This window comes from Sus scrofa, chromosome 7 (assembly GCF_054392235.1).
Source record: "Sus scrofa isolate SSC_HxYL_T2T_F1_AM1 chromosome 7, Sscrofa_HxYL_maternal_Yorkshire_Landrace_v2.0, whole genome shotgun sequence".
NCBI classification, from domain to species: domain Eukaryota; kingdom Metazoa; phylum Chordata; class Mammalia; order Artiodactyla; family Suidae; genus Sus; species Sus scrofa.
Window position 1 is genome coordinate 100,694,606 of NC_139389.1, and position 21,590 is coordinate 100,716,195.

General features: G+C 35.8%; 1 protein-coding gene across 8 annotated transcripts in view; it reads left to right on the forward strand.

Moving 5' to 3' along the window:
* Positions 1–21,590, forward strand: part of FUT8 (fucosyltransferase 8) — a 288,757-nt gene that overhangs the window by 242,782 nt on the left and 24,385 nt on the right. For all 8 annotated transcript variants that reach the window (XM_005666321.4, XM_005666322.4, XM_084966726.1 and 5 more), the window contains 1 exon segment: positions 20,266–20,512. In XM_005666321.4, the coding sequence (XP_005666378.3) occupies positions 20,266–20,512 (247 nt within the window).

The window sequence follows — 21,590 nt, forward strand, 5'->3', positions numbered from 1 at the left end:
TGAAGTATCTTCTTTTATTATTATTATTATTATTATTATTATTATTTTGTCTTTTTGCCATTTTCTTCAGCCACTCCAGCGGCATGGGGAGGTTCCCAGGCTAGGGGTCTAATCGGAACTGTAGCCACTGGCCTACGCCAGAGCTATAGCAACACAGGATCTGAGCCGGGTCTGTGACCCACACCACAGCTCATGGCAATGCCGGATCCTTGACCCACTGAGCAAGGCCAGGGATCGAACCTGCAACCTCATGGTTCCTATCAGATTCGTTAACCACTGAGCCACAGTGGGAACTCCAAAATGAAGTCTCTTCTTTGAACATTTTTCTTAGCCTGAAAAGAAATATACATTAGTGGTAAATAGCAGTTGTGGTTTCTGTGTTCTATGTTGGCATAGATATTTTGTTTGAAATTGATTTTATGTAAAAATGTATATTCAGTGGCATTTTCAGTTAACAAAAAGACTAATACATACTTTACCATATACAACTGTAATATGCCCTGGCTATTTATTTAAATATAATTTCTTTTAGTGGTGGAATTATCTACGTAATTGAATAAGAGCAGGTATGGCCACAGATGCATTAAAAAAAAACACTTTTGTAAATTGATGCATTTGCCATACCATTTCTTATAGACTGCCTTGCAATTTTGTCTCATTGAAATGAATTGCCTGGGTCTTTAGAGTGTGCTGAACAGATTAAAGTAAAAGGGGAAAAAAAATCATTTGGAGAAAATTTGAATGAAATCTTTGCATTGTGGCTAAAAAATAGTCTGAACCCTCTATCTAGCCATGTCATTCTTTAAAATAACAGGGAAATAAGTGGTTCCACAGGATGTATTTTGACAAAGTTATCTGTTGTCAAGGGCAAACTAGCATTTTAAAGCTATTACTTTTTTAGTATAAAACATTGTATGTTATCCAGTTCTATGTTTAGTTTAATTTAATCAAATTCTATTTTGTATTAGGGACCACAGCTAAGAGATAGTTACAGAAAAAGACTTCAGTTTGTGGGGTTTTTTTAAAAAAATTAAGGTATAGTTGATTTACAATGTTGTGTCAATTTATGATGGCACAGAAATTCTTTTTTTTTTAATATTATTTTCTGTCAGGGTCTATCCCAGGAGATTGGATATAGCTCTCTCTGCTATACAGTAGGACTTCATTGTTTATCCATTCTATATGTAATAGTTTGTATCTACTAACCCTAAACTCCCAATCCCTCCCATCCCCTCCTCCTCCCAGTTTGTAGATTGTTTTAAAAAGGCTGTTCATATGATATCACTTATATCTGGAAAGTAATATACAGCACAAATGAACATTTCCACAGAAAAGAAAATCATGGACTTGGAGAATAGACTTGTGGTTGCCAAAGGGGAGGGGGAGGGAGTGGATGGACTGCAAACTATTGTCTTTGGAATGGATTAGCAATGAGATCCTGCTATGTAGCAGTGGGAACTATGTCTAGTCACTTAAGATGGAGTATGATAATGTGAGAATATAGAATGTATACATGTAGATGTGACTGGGTCACCATGCTGTACAGTAGGGAAAAAAATGTATTGGGGAAATAATAATTGATTACAATTTAAAAAAAAAAAAAAAGGCTTTTCTGTTTCTCATGTCCTTCCTCCTTTCTGTGTTTAGGTTAGTGATTACCAGAAATGAGGAGAAGGTGAAAGTTCAGACTCGTTTTTTTTCCCTTACTTGTCATTTTACAATCTCTTTTGTTGTTGGAATGAGAGACAGTACATACCTGCAATCTGACACCCAGTTTCCCAATTCAGAACAGAGATTTGGACACATTTTTCCCTAGCAGCACTAAATGGAAGAATTCGGATTCTCTCAGAGGCTATTAAATAGAACAATAATAAATTAATTAGAAGAGATGTAATTGTAGATAATTTTGTATGGTAAATATTTTTTAAAAATTGCTTTTCCTTCACTTTGAATAGTTTTGTGCCACACTATGGTAACTTAACCCCAGGGTACAGAAATGATGTGCAGAGGCCATAGTCCACTATGTAGATAAGATATAGCTCAAGAAATAGAGAGCTTTTGTGTAATTGTTGCCTGATGGTGAACAGCTGTAACCACCAGTGAGTTGCCCATTTTGGAAGCTGGCTTTATTTAGCATTTTAAAAAATTACATGCTCTTTGCCTCTGGTGCCTGGCATTCTTCAATTAAAATTTTAAATATATTCTTATCATCCCCTAACAGAAAGCTTACTTATACAGTCCCAAATCTAGCCTGAGACACCTGTTCTTAAATCTATTTTTTCAAGTTCAATATGAAATAAATCTCTATTCGTGTCATGCTGGAATGAGAGAAAGCATACGTTATTTTCATGGGACCTGATCAAGCTACTTAGATGAGCTTAAGTGAATGGTTGAGGTCTATTAATGAATGTGACATATTACATGGAAGCCATTTCAGTAAAAGATTAATGTTAATTTTAAGAGTTGTTTTGTTAATAGTCTGGAGACAGTAAGTAGGGAAAGGGGCTTGATTAATTATGATTTGCTTTTAAGCCTCGAAATTCTATCATTTAGCAAAGAATAAGAAACTGTTATATAAGGGCAAAACTTATGTGTCTCTTTGCCATTGAAGAAAGAAGACTTTAAGAAAGCTGTATTTCCACTTATATCAAATTATAGCCTTGATATCAATATTGACCAGAAAATCCTTAAAGTTGTGAACTTGAAAGCATCTACACTGAAGTAGAAATTAAGTACACCCTGATAGAACAAGTTTCTTCCCAGGAAAGAGGTTTCAGGTAACCTGTGTATCGTATTTTATTGAACTTAAGCCGTTCCTCCACATAGCCTTCCAGATGTACTGAAAAAGCCTCTGATTTAATAAAACACTCTCTTTGTGTTCATAATTTATTAAGTTCAGCATTTATTAGTTGGTTAGAGGTTTCATTGGAACCTAGCTCCCTTTTCAGTCAAAGGAAACACCTTATCTTTTCCCATCATTAATAATTTTTAGCAGTTTCTATGGTATCTTTTTAAAAATTTTTAAATCCTCGTTATATTTTTCTCCAGAAAACAACCCCAAAGGAAGGTAGTATGATTTTTAATTAATATAAAACAAGAAAAAGAAGGATTAGAGATTGTGTTAATTGGGCAACAGTGTCAGAGATTAGAATTTTCTGAATCTGATTTCATCTGGATCATATTGTTCTGTTAATGCTAAACTTCTTCCTTCTATTTGGCATAATTACTTTTAAATAAATTTTAAAATATAAAGCAATGCCTGTTACTGAAAAACCCGTAAAGTGTAGAAAACATAAAAAAGAACATAAAAATCGACTTAAATATATTGCGTATGTGCATTCTTTTAGTCATTTTTGGATGCCTGTGTTTTTTAATTAATAGACTTTCTTAAAGCAGTTTTTGCTTTACCAAAAAATTTATTAGAAAGTACAGTTCTCTCTTTTACTTCCCATCCCCCTCCATAACCCAGTTCCACTGTTATTAACATTTGCATTGATGTGATATCTTTGTTACAACTGATGAACCATTGCTGATACAATAATTATTATTAACTAAAGTCTCTAATTTACATTGAGGCTCGGTCTTTGTGTACTCTAGTTCTATGGGTTTTGCCAAATTCATATTGTTGTGTATCCACCATTACATAATCACACAGAATAGTTTCACTACCCTAAAAATCCCATGTTCTACCTATTCACTCCTCTCCCTACTCACCACCTCTGACAATCACTGATTTTTCTGTCTCCATAATTTTGCTTTTTCTAGAATGTCATATAATTGGAATCATGTTATGAAATCTTTTCTGACCTTTTTTTCCAAGGTTCCTCCATGTCTTTTTATGGCTTGATAGCTCATTTCTTTTTATTACTAATAATAATTGAATTTTATGGAGGCACCATAGTTTGTCTATCCATTCACCTATTGAGGGACATCTTTGTTGCTTCCAGTTTTTGGCAGTTATGAATAAAATATATGATATAAACATTCATGTACAGGTTTTTTGCGAGGGCATAGTTTTCAACTAATTTGGATAAAGAGCTAAGAGAGGGATTGCTAGTTGTATGGTAAGACTGTTTAGCTTTGTAAGTGTCTTCCAAGGTGGCTGTCTTAGTCTGCTTGGGCTGCTATAACAAAATACCACAGACTGGGTAGCTTAAACAACAGACATTATTTTTCACAGTTCTGGAGGCTGGGAAGCCCAAAATCAAAGTGCCAGCAAATTTGATTCTTCCTGAGGGCCCTCTGCTTGGCTTGTAGGAAGCTACCTTCTTCCTGTATCCTCACAGTAATAGACTGAGTAAGCTCTGGTATCTCTTCTTCTTCTTATTCTATTAAGGGCACTAATCCCATCATTGGGGCCCCTCCCTCATTGCTACATCTAAACATAATTACCTCCCAAAGGCCCTACTTCCTAATATCATCACACTAGGGGTTAGAGCTTCAATGTGTCAGTTTTGGGAGGCCACAAACATTGAGTCCCTAACTGTAGCTATACTACTTTACACTCCCACCGGCAATGAATGAGAGTTCCTGTTGCTCCACATCCCCACCCCAGCACTTGTCCTGTCACTGTTTTAGATTTTAGCCATTCTAATAGGCATGTAATGGTATTTTGATTTGATTTGCAGTGCACTAATGACCTATAGTGTTAAATATCATTTCACATGCTAATTTACCATCCAAATATTTTCTTTCATAAGGTGTCCAGTTCTTTTGCCCATTTTATAATAGGATTGTTTGCTTATTATTTAAAGAGCTCTTTTAAAATTTCAGATATAAATCCTTTATCAGGTGTTTTCTCTCATTTGTAGCTTTTCATTTTATTCTTTTAACAATGTCTTTCACAGAGAGAAATTTTCAATTTTAATGAAATCCAGCTTTTCAGTATTTTCTTTTATGGATTGTGCTCTTTTGGTGCTGTATCTAAATACTTATTGCTAAACCAAAGGTCACCTAGGGTTTTTTTTTTCCTATTTTCATCTTCTAAGTGTTATTGTTTTGCATTTTACATTTAGACCTGTGATCTGGGTTATTTTTTGTGAAAGGGAAGTTCCCGTTGTGGCTCAGTGGACACAAATCTGACTAGTAACCATGAAGGTGCAGGTTTGATTCCTGCCCTCACCCATTCGGTTAAGAATCCAATGTTGCCATGAGCTGTTTTGTAGATCTCAGACATGGCTCGAATCTGGTGTTGCTATGGCTCAGGGCAATGCTGGATCCTTAATCCACTGAGTGAGACCAGGGATTGAACCCATGTCCTCATGGATACTAGTTGGGTTTGTAACCACTGAGCCACAAGGGGAACTCTAAGGTATGTTTCTTAAAGACAATATATAGTTGGGTTTTGCTTTTTAATTCACTCTGACAGTCCCTGTCTTTTAATTAGTTTATTCTACCCACTTACATTTAAAGTGATTATTGGTAAATTTTGATTAATATAAACCAACTTCTGACTTTTCTATTTGTTGACCTTGTTGCTTTTTTATTTTCCTCTATTCATCTATCTTCTCTAGTTTTAATTGATCATTATATTTGACCCCATTTTCTTTCCTGTCTAAGTGGTGCCCTAAAGATTGTAATACACATTTTAATTGCTACCAGTCTACTTTCACATAACAGTGTACCACTTCATGGCTACTTCAAATACCGTATAACAAAGTAGTCCCAGTTCCTCCCTCCCATCCCTTAAAGCACTATCATTTGTTTCACTCATCCATAAGTTACAATCACCAAATAGTTTGTTGTTGTTATTACTTCCAACAAACTACTATCTGTTGGATTAATTAATAATAAGAAAAAGAAATTCTTTTACTTTCATTTATTCCTTCTCTAACACTCGTGTGTGTGTGTGTGTGTGTGTGTGTGTGTGTGTGTGTGTGTGTGTGTGAGTGAGTGAGTTGCTGACATAGCATTTCTTCTTCTCTCTGAAGCTAGCAACAAATTCCCTCAATTTTGGCTTATCTAAGAAAGTCTTTATTTCTCCTTGACTTTTAAAGGATAATTTTACTGAAGGTAAATTTATAAGTGGCTGGTTTTTTATACTTTGAAAACTTTAAGTATTTCACACTACCCTCTTCTTGCTTGCATGGTTTCTGACAAGAAGGCCTGTGTAATTTTTATTCTTGTTCTTTTATTGATAAGGTTCCCCCTACTTCTTTGACTTCTCTCAAGATTTGTCTTTGAGTTTCCATAGTTTGAATATAACATTCATAGACACAGATTTTTTGTTTTTAATATTCCTGCTGCTTGGTTTCTCTCTGAGCTCCCTAAACCCGTGGATTGATGTCTGTCGTTAAATTTGGAAATTTCTGAGGGATTATTACTTCAAATATTTCTTGTCTTCCTTTCTCTCTCTCTACTCCTCTGGTATTCCCATTACATGTGTGTTTACCTTTGTAATTGTCTCACAGTTCTTGGATATTCTGTTCCATCTTTTTCATTCCTTTTTTTTAATTGCTATTTCCCCAGTACAATTTTTTTTCTACTGTACAGCATGGTGACCCATTTACACATGCATGTATACATTCTTTTTTATCCCATTATCGTGCTCCATCATAAGTGACTAGACAAAGATCTCAATCTTTTTTCGCTTTCTAGTCAATTTTGTAAATTTATGTTGTCATATCCTCAGGTTCACTGATTCTTTCCTGGGTCATGTTTAGTCTACTAATGAGCCCCCATCAAAGGCATTCTCCGTTTCTGTTACAGTGTTTTTTATTTTTAGCATTTTCCGCGGAGTCTTAACTTTTCCATCTCTTTGCTTATATTACTCATCTCTTCTTGCAGATTGTTTTCTTTTTTATTAAAGTTCCTTAGCATATTAGTCATAGTTATTTTAAATTCCTGTTCTGATGATTCTAAAATATCTGTCATATATGAGTCTGGATCTGATGGTTGCTTTGTCTCTTCAGTCTGTATATTTTTTGCATTTTAGCATATCTTGTAATTTTTGTTGAAAGCTAGACATGATGTATTGGGTAAAAACTGAACGGAAGTAGATAGGCCTTTAGTGTGTGATTTTTTTGTCTATCTTAGCCTGTGTTTACTGTTAACTGTAGCTTTGGTATCAGATGTTAAATTTTCCTCTAGTGTCAGTTGGTTTGTGGGGTTTTGTCTCCCATGTTGTTTTTGAGTTTTCTTAGAGACTTCTTAAATAGGCAGTTCTTTTAGCTGTAATCCTTTGTTACTATTCAGCAGCCCTGTTTATGTGGTGCTGTATTATGGGGGGAAGGACGTACTCTATAGCCTTTTGATTAGGTCTGTCTTAGGATTTGGTAAAACTTTAGAAGGTTAGGCTCTGATAAAATAGTTTCCATGGAAGGTAGACCTTGTTAAGGAGAACAAGGACCTCTGCTGCAAATAAATTGAACTTATATGTGAAAATTCTCTGAAACTAAAAAAAAGTATAATATGTTTTATTGTAATGATAATAATGGTCAGAAGAAACAATTACAAGGGACATGAAAATGTTAGTTTTAAATGTAAAGTTTATTTTTGTGTTTTCTGTTATGATGTGTAGAATATTCCAAGTGAGAATCTTATAAATTAATTTAATTATCCAAGTTATTACACAATGTGAACCCTACAAAATTCTAAATGAACAACAGTCTTTTTTCTAGCAATAAAATATACCTAAAACATGCCTAGCATAATTTCCAGTTCCATCAGGCTCTGTATATCATGTAAAAATTACCTATAAATTCTGACATTATTTATTAACTAAAATATAGATTCCATAGTATTTGTCACTCTCAAAGATAATTCTTTGGGTCCAGGAATTAGATTCAACTCCCTGGAAAAGTGTACAGTGAATCTTAACAAAATAATAAAAGCAAGAATATTATCTTCTTTACTGTTCTCCTGTTTAGGTAGTATATACTTTAAAAATGGTTGAAGGATCCAAGGAAGAATGCCTATATATTTCTGAAGTGCTGTGCTGTGCAAACAGTAAGAATATGGATGTTATATAGATATAACCTGGCAAGTATTTACATACCACTTTCATGTATTTCTTTTCTAAGAGACAGGTAAAGTTCTTAAATAGTAGTTTTGACTATTTTGCATCTTAAAGTGGTAAAACTGGTGATATTCTAAAATATCAAAATCTACTTATGATGTTAAGATTGCGATACTGGTAAGTTCCCATTGTGGCTCAGTGGTAAGCATGTGCTTCCCTAGAAAAAGGAAAGAAAAAAAAAAAAAGAAGGATTGTGATACTGATACTGAATGATGGCCTCACTTACTAAGTGATTATTTCCTGCAACAGACTGTGGGATCCATGTTAATGACAGTGCTTTATGAATTAAATTCATTCATTCAGTTAAGAACTTACTTTCGTGCTTTTTATGTGCCTGGAATAGTGTTAATTGCTGAGGCAATAGGATGAATGGGTCAAGGTTTATGTCTTTAGTCCAGACCTATGGGGATGTCAGATAACACAAAAGCATAATTATTTTACAACTTGGTAAATGCAGTGATAGAAGTATGTGCATGAATAGTTCTTAAAATTACCCTGTGTTCTGAGATGAACTACCTAAAATTTTAAATTCCTAAAAGCCAAAGTTTTTCTACACTTCAGTTATTAACTTCTCACACTTCATAAAATAGCATCTATTTGGACAATATAACCCTTACTATCTTGTATATATCATGTAACCACTCCTCCCCTCTTACACACATGCATGCATGGGCACACCCACATACACACACTCATGCATGCAGGTATTCACAGCTGTACAGGCCAAAGTGATTAACCTGACTCTTGGAAACTAATCTGTTAGGCTGGGCTGTGCCAATAAGATACCCATTGACAGGTAATCTGATCTTGGAGTTGAACACTCCAGCTCTGAAGTCTGATCAGTCTGGATTATAACCCCTTCACTGGTCATCTATAAGTGTACTTGCTGTATAGGGTAGTTTTTGGTAATTAAGAGAAATACTATTCTTTATTATTTTAATACAGTTTAGCAGAGTATTTGTCACATGGTCTCAGTATATGTTAGTGTCATTATAAGACAGAGACTATAGTTTATCTGAGGGTGAGACTAAGTTGTAAAATCCTGTAGACTGAAACTGATGGCTACAAAACGGGTCCTAAACAAGAAAGAAGTCAGTTAGCAGAGAGTGTAGGTGACCTGTGCAGACCATGTGGCCACAAAGAGATGGTAGGAATTGCAGGTTTCCCGTTTGCTATAAGGTAGTTGTCCTTCTTGCTCTTTGTTTCTTGGCAGTTTCCTTGTATTTTTTCAGTAATCTTCTTTTCATGTGAGCTAATTTGACCAAGTTTCTAGTCCTTGCAACCAGTCATCTTAACTAAAACAGTTCTCAATAAATCCTTTTTTGATACTGATGAGAGGAAACAGTCAGGTACAAGTTTTGTTCTACAAAACTTAACTATGAGTTACCAATGTCAGAACTCCAGCATCCTTTATTTTATGAATTTTGTATTCTATTCTAGCCAAGTAAGCAGTGTCAGCAGACATAAGTAATATTCTGTTCTTCTTCCTTTTATCTGTTTCTTGTTGCAATGGTATGTGTAGCTATTATCTCCATACTGCAAGGAAAAGAAATAATACTCTGTTAGTATACAAAGAAGAAGCATCCTTTAGAGACAAAATGTAAGAGAGTCTTATTATCTTGTATATAGTGTTTCCTATGCATTGAAACTAAAAAAGGCATTTGGGGTCATGTCATTAATTCATCCAGTTCAGAAATGATTTAATAGTAGTTCTCAGTGACATTTATAAAAAATATATGTGCCATCCATGATGTCAAGGGGATAATGAGTCCTATAAGAAGTCTATCAATTGTATAAAATGATGCTTCGTTTTATTTATTCTTAAAGAACTTTTCTCAAGCACCAGTGAAAGGTTCCTAATTCTAAGATTTGATGAACACATCTTGAACACATTATTTAAATATTTCATGATTTTTTTCTAGGCTTTGAACATATCCTCTCTCAGCTTTCATCTTTTCAGATAGAAGAGAATCATCTTGCTGTCATTTGGAAGATCTCCATCCACTTAAAAAAAAAAAGTTATTTCTCTTTATTCTTGAGATGCAGTAGTTGATGCACAAATGTATTCACATATAAGCACAATTGTGGTTATCCTCCTTCCTGTATATTCAACTTAGCAAACTGTTGAGTTGACTTAAAAATTACTTTATATCACCTCTAAACATTCTTTCTCTTTCATTTTTAATAAAAGAGAAAAGATTATTTTTTAATCTTTTGTCACACAAATGAGGTTAATCAAGGCAATTTTTTTATGAAAATACAAAATATTTTAGATCATATAATCAGGAGTCTGATCATATCATCAGGAGTAGATACTTCAGCTTATAAGGTCTTCATGAGTAAATTGAAATTTGTTTTTATTTGTCCCTAAGTACACCACTTAAGAAATTAAAGGAGAAAGTATTTTTTAAGGACAGAAGTATTTTAGATTGCAAAATAATTTTTGTCTTAATGTTGAAAATAAGTATGTAAATAGATAATAGGGAAAATGGTTTATAAGTTTAATAAATCTCTTTATAATAACTTCACTTCCAGATTCTTTGTTCTGAAGTAGACTATTTCTCCTTCATGGGGTGCTTATTAATATCATTATTAGGCAATAAGACTATCACAGGTTAGCTAATTCATATTCTCTCTTTACAATCAAATTGTGAAGGTATTATTAACTCTTAACCATGAGCTTTAAATTGACTAAAAATCACCTTAATTATTTCATATAAATAATTTAAATTTGGGATCAGCTGTCTTTGGCCATTATTTTTGTTTTTTCAGGGATCCCAGTGTGAGCCCAGAATGACAGTGAATGGAAATGTTTGTTTTAATTCACATCTTCTAATAGCTTTATATGGGTACACATGGTCAGTATTTGAAGTTTATGTCCTTTACTTAATATTAAATTTCTAGATCCATTGCACTCTGTAGAAAGAGATCTGGACCTTACCATGGAGGTTAACTTACTTCTTCCTTGGTCTTGCTACTTAAACTCACCCTTGGAGCCTTGGCCCCCTCCCCGCCCTCTTTTTCACTCCATGAGGAATCACATTGGCTTTCTCTGTAAGTTTAAGGTAGTGGAATAGGAATGGAGTTAAGACTTTAAACTCTGGAATTAGAATGTGAGTTCAACTCCTATTTCTGACTGCTAGCTGTGTGACCTTGAACAAATTACTTAACCTTGTCTGTAAAATGGGGATAAGAAAGTACTTACCTCAGAAAGACTTTGTAGACTAACTGGGATAATAATGTATGGAAAGTGTTTAGTGTAGTACCTGGCATATAGTTGGTGTTCAACAGATGTTAGCTCTTAATTCAAGATGCTGATAGAGAGGTGGGGCAGGGAGGGGGTGGATGCAGGAGCTATTTTGGAAGTGGCTTACAGCATGGATCATTGAGAAGGAGTAAAACATATGGAGAGAACAGACTCTGGACCCTCATCCTTGCCAGCATCTTTATCAGTTGAGATGAAAATAGGATTATGATAAATGGTGGCCTCTGATTTAGAGATCTACCAGATAAGTCTTTGTGGCCTATTAATAGATAACTATCTATAGGTTGGAAAATATGTTGCATATAATGAGAAACAGCAGGAATGTCCTTGGCATGGGAGTGATAGAAGTATTCCTTTGCAAATTCTAGTGTAGGTTCTGAAGAAGGTTGTGGTTGTACTGTCCCTGTTTTAAGCATAAATGAAAAATGCATGGGAGCCATAATGTAAAGTATCTAATCTTTACAGAGTGTTACCTTTTTTAAGCAGTAATAAGGAAAAGACTACTTCTTGCCATCAGACATCTACTCTTTGCCTTGTTTGCTATGGTTACCTTCCTCCTTCCTCCTCTCTCCATGCTCCATTAATTAAGGTTCCATGCCTTTCACCTCATAGTTCTTTTTCTTCATTTATGGATATCCCCTGCTCTTCCTCTAGTTAAGCCAGAATGGGTAAAATATAGCCATTTTTTGAATAGTATCGTTATAGTATTTTTCTCAGCTATGCCACCAAAGGCCATAGATTGGAAAGTATTAGCTCTCTTTCTAGAGATATAATACAACCTAGACCAGGAAAAGGGGAGGATCAGGTGACATACACCAGATTGGAAGCAGCAGTGATAGCAGGAGCCGTGGCATGGCACGTAAAGCCACACCCCACTCCCCATCTTCTTTCTTCCACAGTGGAGGTGGAGGCAGGTGGGAAGGAAGACAAACTGTGGTCTGAGACAGCAGCAAGAGCTAAAGATGGACATGATGGCAGCAGAGTAACTCTTGGAGCCGCTGGTACTTTAGGGATTGGTCTAGCATACGATTTTTTCTTTCTTTTTTTTTTTTTTTTTGGTCTTTTTTTTAGGGCTACACCTGCGCAAATGGAGGTTCCCAGGCTAGGGGTCGAATTGGAGCTCAGCTGCCAGCCTACACCACAGCCACAGCAACACGGGATCTGAGCCACATCTGTGACCTACCCCACAGCTCACAGAAACGCCAGATCCTTAACCCACTGAGCAAGGCCTGGGATTGAACCTGCGTCCTCATGGATGCTAGTCAGATTGTTTCCACTGAGCCACAGCGGGAACTCCCAGGTCTAGCATACAATTTGAGGGAGGTTTGCTGTTCTAATCCCTCTTTCAGTAGGCCAAGATGTGTGTCTGTTTTGTCAATAATTTTTACACTGCTTAAGCACAGTGACGTACTTGATGAGGTTGTCTTCTCCCTTTCCACAAAAGTCTTTGTTTTGTCATTATCTCCTTCTTCCAATATGACTCTGTGTTTCCATTTTCTCTCATAGTACAGCCAGAATTTCTGGTTATAACTCTTGTATCTTAGGGTATTAGGATGGACTTTACCCTATCCTCAAAAGTCCCTAATGGGCTCTTCCTGATTTAACACAATTGGATGATAACAGCAGAAAATTTACAAGTAGTTATAAATCCCATATGAAACATCACATTCCTAGCTCTCCAACTGTCTGCTAACCACAAAGACAGCTATAAAATTCCCCCAAAACCAAATGGAACCCAGTGTGCCAACTGTCAGCCTCATGCTGTGAGATCCTGATGGCACACCTGCTCACTCCATCACCTCTTCCAGGAATTCCTAAGGAGTGAAAGGCATTTTTACCTTGAGGGCTTTTCTCCAGGCTGTTTCTTTTAAGGAGGTGTGACATGATGAAAGAATAACAGGAATATAAGAATGGAATTCTGATGTTGTTTTTTTTTTTTTTAATGGGAAAGAGAGATTGGGATTTGCCTCTTTAGCAAATTCGATGAAATTAAGCCTTGTCTTTGTTTCTAATGCTTTCCTTTTTTCCATTCTCTTCTTACTAATGAGAAAAGTTTTTCTAGGATTCTTTAAGACCCTTTGTGTTATAAGGAGGTTCTAATTTAGGAAAAACTATTAAATAATTAAAAAGCAAACAAACAAAAAGCTTTCTAAACCTCTAACCAAGGAGTTATAGGGCCGGTGCAATCTGAATCATCAGTGAACTCTTAGCAGCATCCCCTTAATAATGAGCTGTCTGTGGACTGTCTAGAACCTCTTAGGAAAATAGCATACATGTATATAAAAGTTAAATTACCAAATTTGCTTCAGAAACATGAAGAATGACTTCAGGAAACATTCCATTTAGTGACATGAAGCAAACGAATCTCTTTGCTCTTTTTTCTTTTGACACTGTCCTGTCTGTCTTAACCTGAACTGCATAATTCACTAAGATATTACATATTTTCCATTAACTGTCCTTTGAGTCCACAATCCAGAGTTAAGTCTGTCAGAATATCATTTGAGTTCAGTGAACCATGAGTCTAGTTGCTTTTGCAAGGCATAAAAGCAGCACGCACCTCATAAGAATACTGCACAGTCGTTCCCATAGTGTGATATGCTAATTCTTAAGAATGTTGCTAACACTGCAGTGTGTTTCATATGATTGAATTTAGAACTTTTCACTCAATTGGTTGAAGGCTTAAAACTGCAATAATAACAGTCTTTTGAGTTGTTGCTTAAGTAGCACAGTGATGGAATTCATATGGCAGGCGACAGTTGCTTATTCAAGTTCAGGAAGAGCTCTCTATCAGCCGTAGTGGCTGAAAAACAAAAGGAAAGTAGCCCAGATGTTCACTTTTTAATAGTATATCTTTCTTTCATATTTTCAATGAGAACAGAGCTCAGTCATTAAATGAGGGTATAAATATTAATGCCATCGTGTTAAAATCCCAAAATCACACATTTATGTGATTTTCTTTTTTTTTTTAATGTTTATTTATAAGTCAAGTAAAATCAAGAAAGCTCCCTATGCCTCTAGATGTCTCAGCACTGAGAGTTCATTTTTGATCTTTTTTTTTTTTTTTTTTTTTTTTTGTCTTTTTGTTGTTGTTGTTGTTGTTGCTATTTCTTGGGCCGCTCCCGCGGCATATGGAGGTTCCCAGGCTAGGGGTCTAGTCAGGGCTGTAGCCACTGGCCTACACCAGAGCCACAGCAACGCGGGATCTTAATCTTCTCTTACTCTTGCCTTCTCCACCAAGTCTCAAAGAGTTAAATAAGAATTTTACCAGTCATCTTAGGCCACACAGTGGCAAAGAAGATATAAGCCCCAGAATTCCAGATAGTCTTTTGTGGATAGAATTTAAGCATACAAATTCCTTGCTGAACTATGAACAGAAAGACTAGTTTAGACAAATTATTTGATACGATGCTTTTAGTATAGCACAGAAGTTTGATCAAATCAAGTGAGTGATGATAGAATATCAGAACTTTCAGATAGCTCAGAGTTGCTGCTCATTGTTCTATTGCCCGTGGTAAATAGTCTGAATAAGATTTACTTTGGGAGTATATCTTTGACTCACCGAAATGAGATGCTTTAATATATTTTTCAGAGAATGTGATATTTTGGCAAATAATATCTTCCTGGACCAAACTGTAGCCAGTTTCTTGAGAACTGTTTACCATAATTGATCCCAGGATAAAGAAATAACATTTTTGAGAATTACCGTGTCAGGCATTATACTCATCTATCTTCACGAAATAACTCATCCTCAGAATAACTTGATGAGTAATATACTATTATTAATCTCAATTTACAGACGAGAAATGTGCTGTTATCAGTACCACCTTCCAGATGAAGAAACAGGGGTGAAGTTAAATATAACTTATTCAAGGTCACACAACTGTCAAGTGACAGAGGATTTGAACATCAATTTTTGTGACTCCAATGCCCATACTCTTAATCACTGTGTATTGCAGACAGGGCACTACATAAATCGGCATTTGCCTTCCTAAATTTTGCTTGCTGTCTCTCCCTGCTTCAGTCTCAAATAGAGCCATGAGTCTCAGCAGTTGGCAGTCTTTCCAGTGCTGTTGGATGTGATGGCACCTAGCGGCTATAACTATTCAAGGCAACCCTTAGGAAGAGAACTAAAACCGTGTTCCAGGAGTTCCCCTCGAGGCTCAGCAAAAACAAATCTGACTAGTATCCATGAGGACACAGGTGTGATCCCTGGCCTTGCTCAGTGGGTTAAGGATCTGGCATTGCCGTTAGCTGTGGTATAGGTCGCAGATGAGGCTTGGATCTGGCATTGCTGTGGCTGTGGCATAGGCCAGCGGCTACAGCTCCAATTCAGTCCCTAGCCTGGGAACCTCCATATGCCACGGGTGTGGCCTTAAAAAACAACAACGAAAAAAACCTCATTCCACAGCTCTGTACCTGTTTGAAGGAAGTCTGGACCTATTTGGGTATTGAAGGAAATCTCTTTAAGAGACTTGAGTGCAAAAAAGAGACAGCTTTTCTAGTTCAGAATCACCAAAAACTTATTAATAAGCCCCAACTCACCCCAAGTGAATTTAAGTTCTAGGTAATGATACCTTATTGGAGATTTTTCTCACCTCACAGCCCTATTTCAAACCTCTTTGCCTTGACCATTCTGAGCTCTATGAATTCTGTTTTTAGGAGAATTCCCCCTCTTGAGTTCCACTTCTCTCACAATTCATAGTGATAGCATTTGCTGCATAGCAGTTAAAGAAAGAAGACAGTAAATGCAGAAGAAATCTTATGGACTGGGACCCAAATTTTTTCCACTTTTGAAGCATTTTTTGTTATAGCAGAACCCATTCATTCATGGTAGATATTAAGTTTCTCAAGCCCTTTCTATTGAGGCTATTGAAGACTAATGATTCTAACTGCCTAACTACAGAGCTAGTGTCTCTGACTGTGTTACATGGAATGTTGACAGAGAATGCCTTTAAGTGGGCTATTATGAATTGACTGGCAGGGCTCCTCTAGAGGTACTTGCCTGTAGCCGTGGAAATCTTCCCTTTCAAAGAGCTACCTGTGCTCCTGCCTGAGGGCTGTAAGTGTACTAACAAGCCTTTTGAGTCTTAATCTGCCCTTAGCAAAGAGAGTGACCTGATAAAACTGAATTATCAACCAGAGAGGTAATCTTAAATATAAGTCTCTGAGGTAATTAATAATGACTGTATCTATTCAAGTTGAACTAGGCAGTCAATTGAACTAGGCAATCAATTGTGTAACACCCAGGCTAGTTTGCATTGGTTCATTACAAATGAATAATTCTGACTTATGTATGATTTGTACATCTTATACATTCTCTTGTTAAAAGGTTGATGCAGTGTTGTTGTTGTTTTTTTTTTTTTTTTCTTTTTCCTCACACACTCTCTCTCTTTCTCTCTCTCTCTCTTTTTTTTTTTTTTTTAAGTCTTTTTAGGGCCTTACCTGTGGCATATGGAAGTTCCTGGGCTAGGAGTCAAATGGGGGCTGCAGTTGCTGGCCTACACCACAGCCACAGCAATGCAAGATCCTGGCCATGCCTTTGACCTACACCATAGTCCACAGCAACACCAGTTCCTTAACCCACTGAGCAAGGCCACAGATCAAACCTCCGTCCTCATGGATACAGCTTGGGTTCATTACTGCTGAGCCACAACGGGAACACCTTTTGGGTTTTTTTGTTGTTGTTTGTTTTTTATTTAACAACACTGAAATCTTAATAGAATGGCAAAGCACTCTTGATTGATCAAAGGACTTGTACTTAAATGCTTTTTTAAAAATGTATGTTCAGAAAGCAGAATGTAATACAAGCAATGGAGTAAACCCTAGAGTCTGATCTGGCCCTTTTATTAGCTGTATTAACTTTGAGAAGTCCTCTTAACCTCTCTTAATCAACAAGAGCCTGCCGTATAGAACAAGCAACTGTATTCAATATTGTGTAATAAACTATAAGGGAAAAGAATCTGAAAAATATAGATATACGTGTATGTATAACAGAATCACTTTGTTTTACACCTGAAATTAATGTAACTTTGTAAATCAACTATGCTCAACAGCAAAAAAAGAAAGCACAATCAAGAGAAAGCATAAAATAACATGGTGAGAATGAGGTGGGTATATCATAGGAAATGTAAATTGGTTATGAAAACAAAATGTATCAAGAGTTTAAAATTAAACATCGAATTAGATTATACCAGAGAAAATGCAAACAAAATGCAAGTTACAGTGTCCACTGCCATATTATGATAATTAAGTGGAATTCAAAGTAAAAAGGAGTAAGTGGGACATAGCATTACTGAAATGTACACTTTGCAATGAATGTAGAATACTTATGAACTCTTAGATTTTTTTAACAAAGGCCCCTCAGAATTTGTTGTAACAAAGAGACAGTAAACAATAACATGAGGAAAAAAACAAACATTAAGTAGTACATGGATATGGTAAAAATTACAAAGGTGGTACACAAATGACTCAAGTTTATAAAACACTGAATAAGATTATCTCTAGGATCTGTTCCAGATTTAAGTTCTTTTGAATGTATATTCCAATAGAATAAAAAAATGTTATGTGGTAATCAAGTAAAAGAAAAGACCTTCTATAGCTTATACTATGTTATATGTTATTTCACTTTGAAATATATCACTGAGGAAGCTGAACTTTTATTCTATGATAATTTTTTCATTTATAAATATGAATATCCCTTTCTTAATATTTTACTAGGCAATTGAGTCTTTGATATATTTTGGGTAGCATGTTTGTTGGTCATGGTGTTTTGTTTTATTTTGTTTATTTTTCTTTCACCAAAAGCAATCTAGTTCTAGGTGATGTTTTTGAACTAGAAATCTTGAACAGCGGGAACCATTTCATCAGTCCATACTCTTCCAAGTACAGTATTTGGCATAATAGTATCAGTAAATATTTGAACAAGTGAATGAATGAATAAATGAATATAAGCTGAGCTCTGTGTCTTGAAGGTGTAGGGATCATTTTCATTTCTTTCTGAAATGAAATAGTAAGTAAGGTTAACTATAAGGCAGTTGAGGCCTCGGGACTATCAGGAGGTAATACTTTCACATGAGTGACGTCTGGAGCTAGTTACATGGGACATTTAGAATAATCTTTTTAGGAAGAAATCACAAAAAAGAAGTAGCCCTACTCATTTTGCTTTTGTTTATGGTCTTATATGAGAAGCCAGGGTCCACTTTCTTTCTCTCTTCGTTTTTTACAAAAAAAATAAAATAAAAAGGTGTGCTACCTTACTACCTGACTTTTTTTCTTATCATCTCCACATCAGGAAAAGCACTCCAGTTTTCCCTGCCGTAGGGAGGCTGTTAGAGTTTAATTTAAAATACAGCTCACTCTTTCTCCATACACTCTTAATTATAAGTTTCTCATCTGATAAAAGTGCTCAGCTCTTTCTTAACTGGTATACTAGATGAACTGCAATACTGGTGGTGAATTTTTTATTACTATTATTCATGCAACAAATCTCATGTTTCAAGGGCTTTGTTCTAAGAATCCTGAAATGACTTTTATGTATCAGAGAGAGAGAGAGAGAGAGTATATAAACCAGACATTTTTAATTCTTAGTTACACCACCTGACTTTCTAATAACCATGCAGTCATCTGAGTGATTACATACCCAGATCATGTAATTTATTTAAAATTTTTTTTCATATATGTAGAAAAACAGAATTTGAGGACTGTGTTTCATTCTGCTGAATACATTTTAAACATATTCTGGGTCCGTTCTCTACAAGTACATTCTTTCTTTAATGGTCCAGTGATTAACTATGATTCTAATTTATTGCGCACAATGATGACACCTTAACTGGAGTTATTTTGTATATTCAGATTAACATTGTCTGTTATTGAAGTTTTAAATCAGTATATTTTATATTTGTGAAATCTTTCTGCCTAGTCTCTTTGTGTTTTCTAGTTATTACTATGTGGTCTTTAGTATATAAACTCCAGGGATGCTGGTTATCACATTTTCGGTTTGTTCTCGTTGCCTTATAGAGGTGATAGAACAGCAGTTACATTAATGGTGTATAGAAATTGGTTCTGAAAGTAATCATCACCTACAAAAACTATCTCTGTTCTAACTTTAAATTAATATCCAGGTAAACAATCTGTACAGATTCTGTTATTATCATCATTGAGAATATAATAGGTCTAATTTTGGCCAAGAAAAAAAAAAGACTTTAGAACTACCTAATTTTTTTTTTCTTCAAAAGATAAAGATACTCAGAGTTCCCATTGTGGTGCAGTGGAGACAAATCTGACTGGGAACCATGAGTTTGAGGGTTCAATCCCTGGCCTTGCTCAGTTGGTTGAGGATCCAGCATTGCCGTGAGCTGTGGTGTAGGTCGCAGACATGGCAAGGATCTGGCATTGCTTTGGCTGTGGTGTAGGCCAGCAGCTGTAGCTCTGATTAGACCCCTAGCCTGGGAACCTCCATACACCACAGGTGTGGCTCTAAAAAGACAAAAAAAAAAAAAAAAAAAAAAAAAAAAGAAAGAAAAAAAAAGATACTTACTTTAGATATCTCTAGAGTCATTGTGCTCTGTCATGAAAATATGTAAGAGTTATTCGCTATAATGACAAGATGAAGGTTTTGAGAATACTTTGTCTAATTCCAAAAAGCAGAACTTTGCTTAGGGGGCCATGTTCACGGGCAGTATGGTTATTTGATACTTTGAGTGCTGGATACTGTTCTCATCTGGGATATGAGGTATTGATATGGCAGCATATTATGATAAAAAAGGAAAGGTCCTGGACTTGAGAAGCAGACCAACCTGAATATGAAATTCAGCTCTGTCATTTTTACTCTAGTACCTAGGGCAAGTTACTGAACTTCCTCTGTAAAATGAAGTTATTTTAGAGTTTCTGTGAAGATAAAAACATCTAGAGTGAACTCTTGTCAAATGGTAGTTATGTAAGGAATACAACGTGGTGATGATGGTATGTTTTGATATTCCCTCAGGTGAAGTAAAGGACAAAAATGTTCAGGTGGTTGAGCTCCCCATTGTAGACAGTGTTCATCCTCGTCCTCCATATTTACCCCTGGCTGTCCCAGAAGACCTTGCAGATCGACTTGTACGAGTCCATGGTGATCCTGCAGTGTGGTGGGTATCCCAGTTTGTCAAGTACTTGATTCGCCCACAACCCTGGCTGGAAAAGGAAATAGAAGAGGCCACCAAGAAGCTAGGCTTCAAACATCCAGTTATTGGGTAAGACTCTGATTTGTTCCTCATAAAGTGATAAGTCGTATCAGGGGTATACCTTTACAGGAAACCTTGCAGGATCTAGTGTACTTTTCATAGCCCCACCCAAAAACAGAGGTTCCAGAGTTCACTTTAGGCCATAGGGAGAATACTCTTCCTTTGTTCCCATAGAACAGCTGAGTCATCATAATTGTCACCCTCATTCATTTGCTCGTTTATTCCGTCAAGAAATATATTAAACCCATATTTCTGAAATTAGCTGTCTCTCCTGGGGAAACCAGCAGAATTTTATTTTATTAGCAGTATTTTGCATATTATACATGATTCCTGTCTTACTCTAACAAGGCTATGAGGTGAAGCCGTCACATTTAAAGCTTTCAATTGCATCTTATTCTTTAGCTTCATTAATTTCCTTGGTGATTATTTTGCAGTTTTGATGTTCTGTTTTCTTTTTTGTTTTGGAAGCTATTTTAAAAATAAAGATATCATTTGTGATACAAGATAATGTTAAAATTACTATTTAAAATAATCTCTTGGCCCACTTGGTAATTATCATGTGTATATGTATTCAGTCTCATGCTTGTGTTAAGGGAGATGTATCAGGAAATCCTCAAAGCAAGAAAAATCCAAAAGTGCATCTTTGCTCACAAGCATGTGCTCTGTACCCATCCATAAAAAGTTGTGGAAGGAGAGTTTTTCTGGGGCCTGATGCCATGGGAAATGTTCCTTGCCTAATGGGAAGAATACAGGACTGAGAGTTAAGTGACTTCAGTAATATTTCTGGCTTTTCCCTAATTCTGGGTCAAGTTATTTAATAATAGTATTATTGGGCTTTGATTTTTTCCATCTGAAAATAGAGAAGATAATATCTGCCCTGAAAATGATGATAGTGTAAGGATGAAAAGGGATTTTGTGTTCTGTGGGAAAAAAATACACTGTAATATATTATTGCCTTTCAGAGAGACTGTTGCTTAAATAATACCTGAAAATAGATCTGTAGGCTAGGCTATGACTTTCTGCAGCTTACTCTTTATAAAAAAGTCAACTATTGATTAATATTAATACCTATGTTGATTCATTCTGC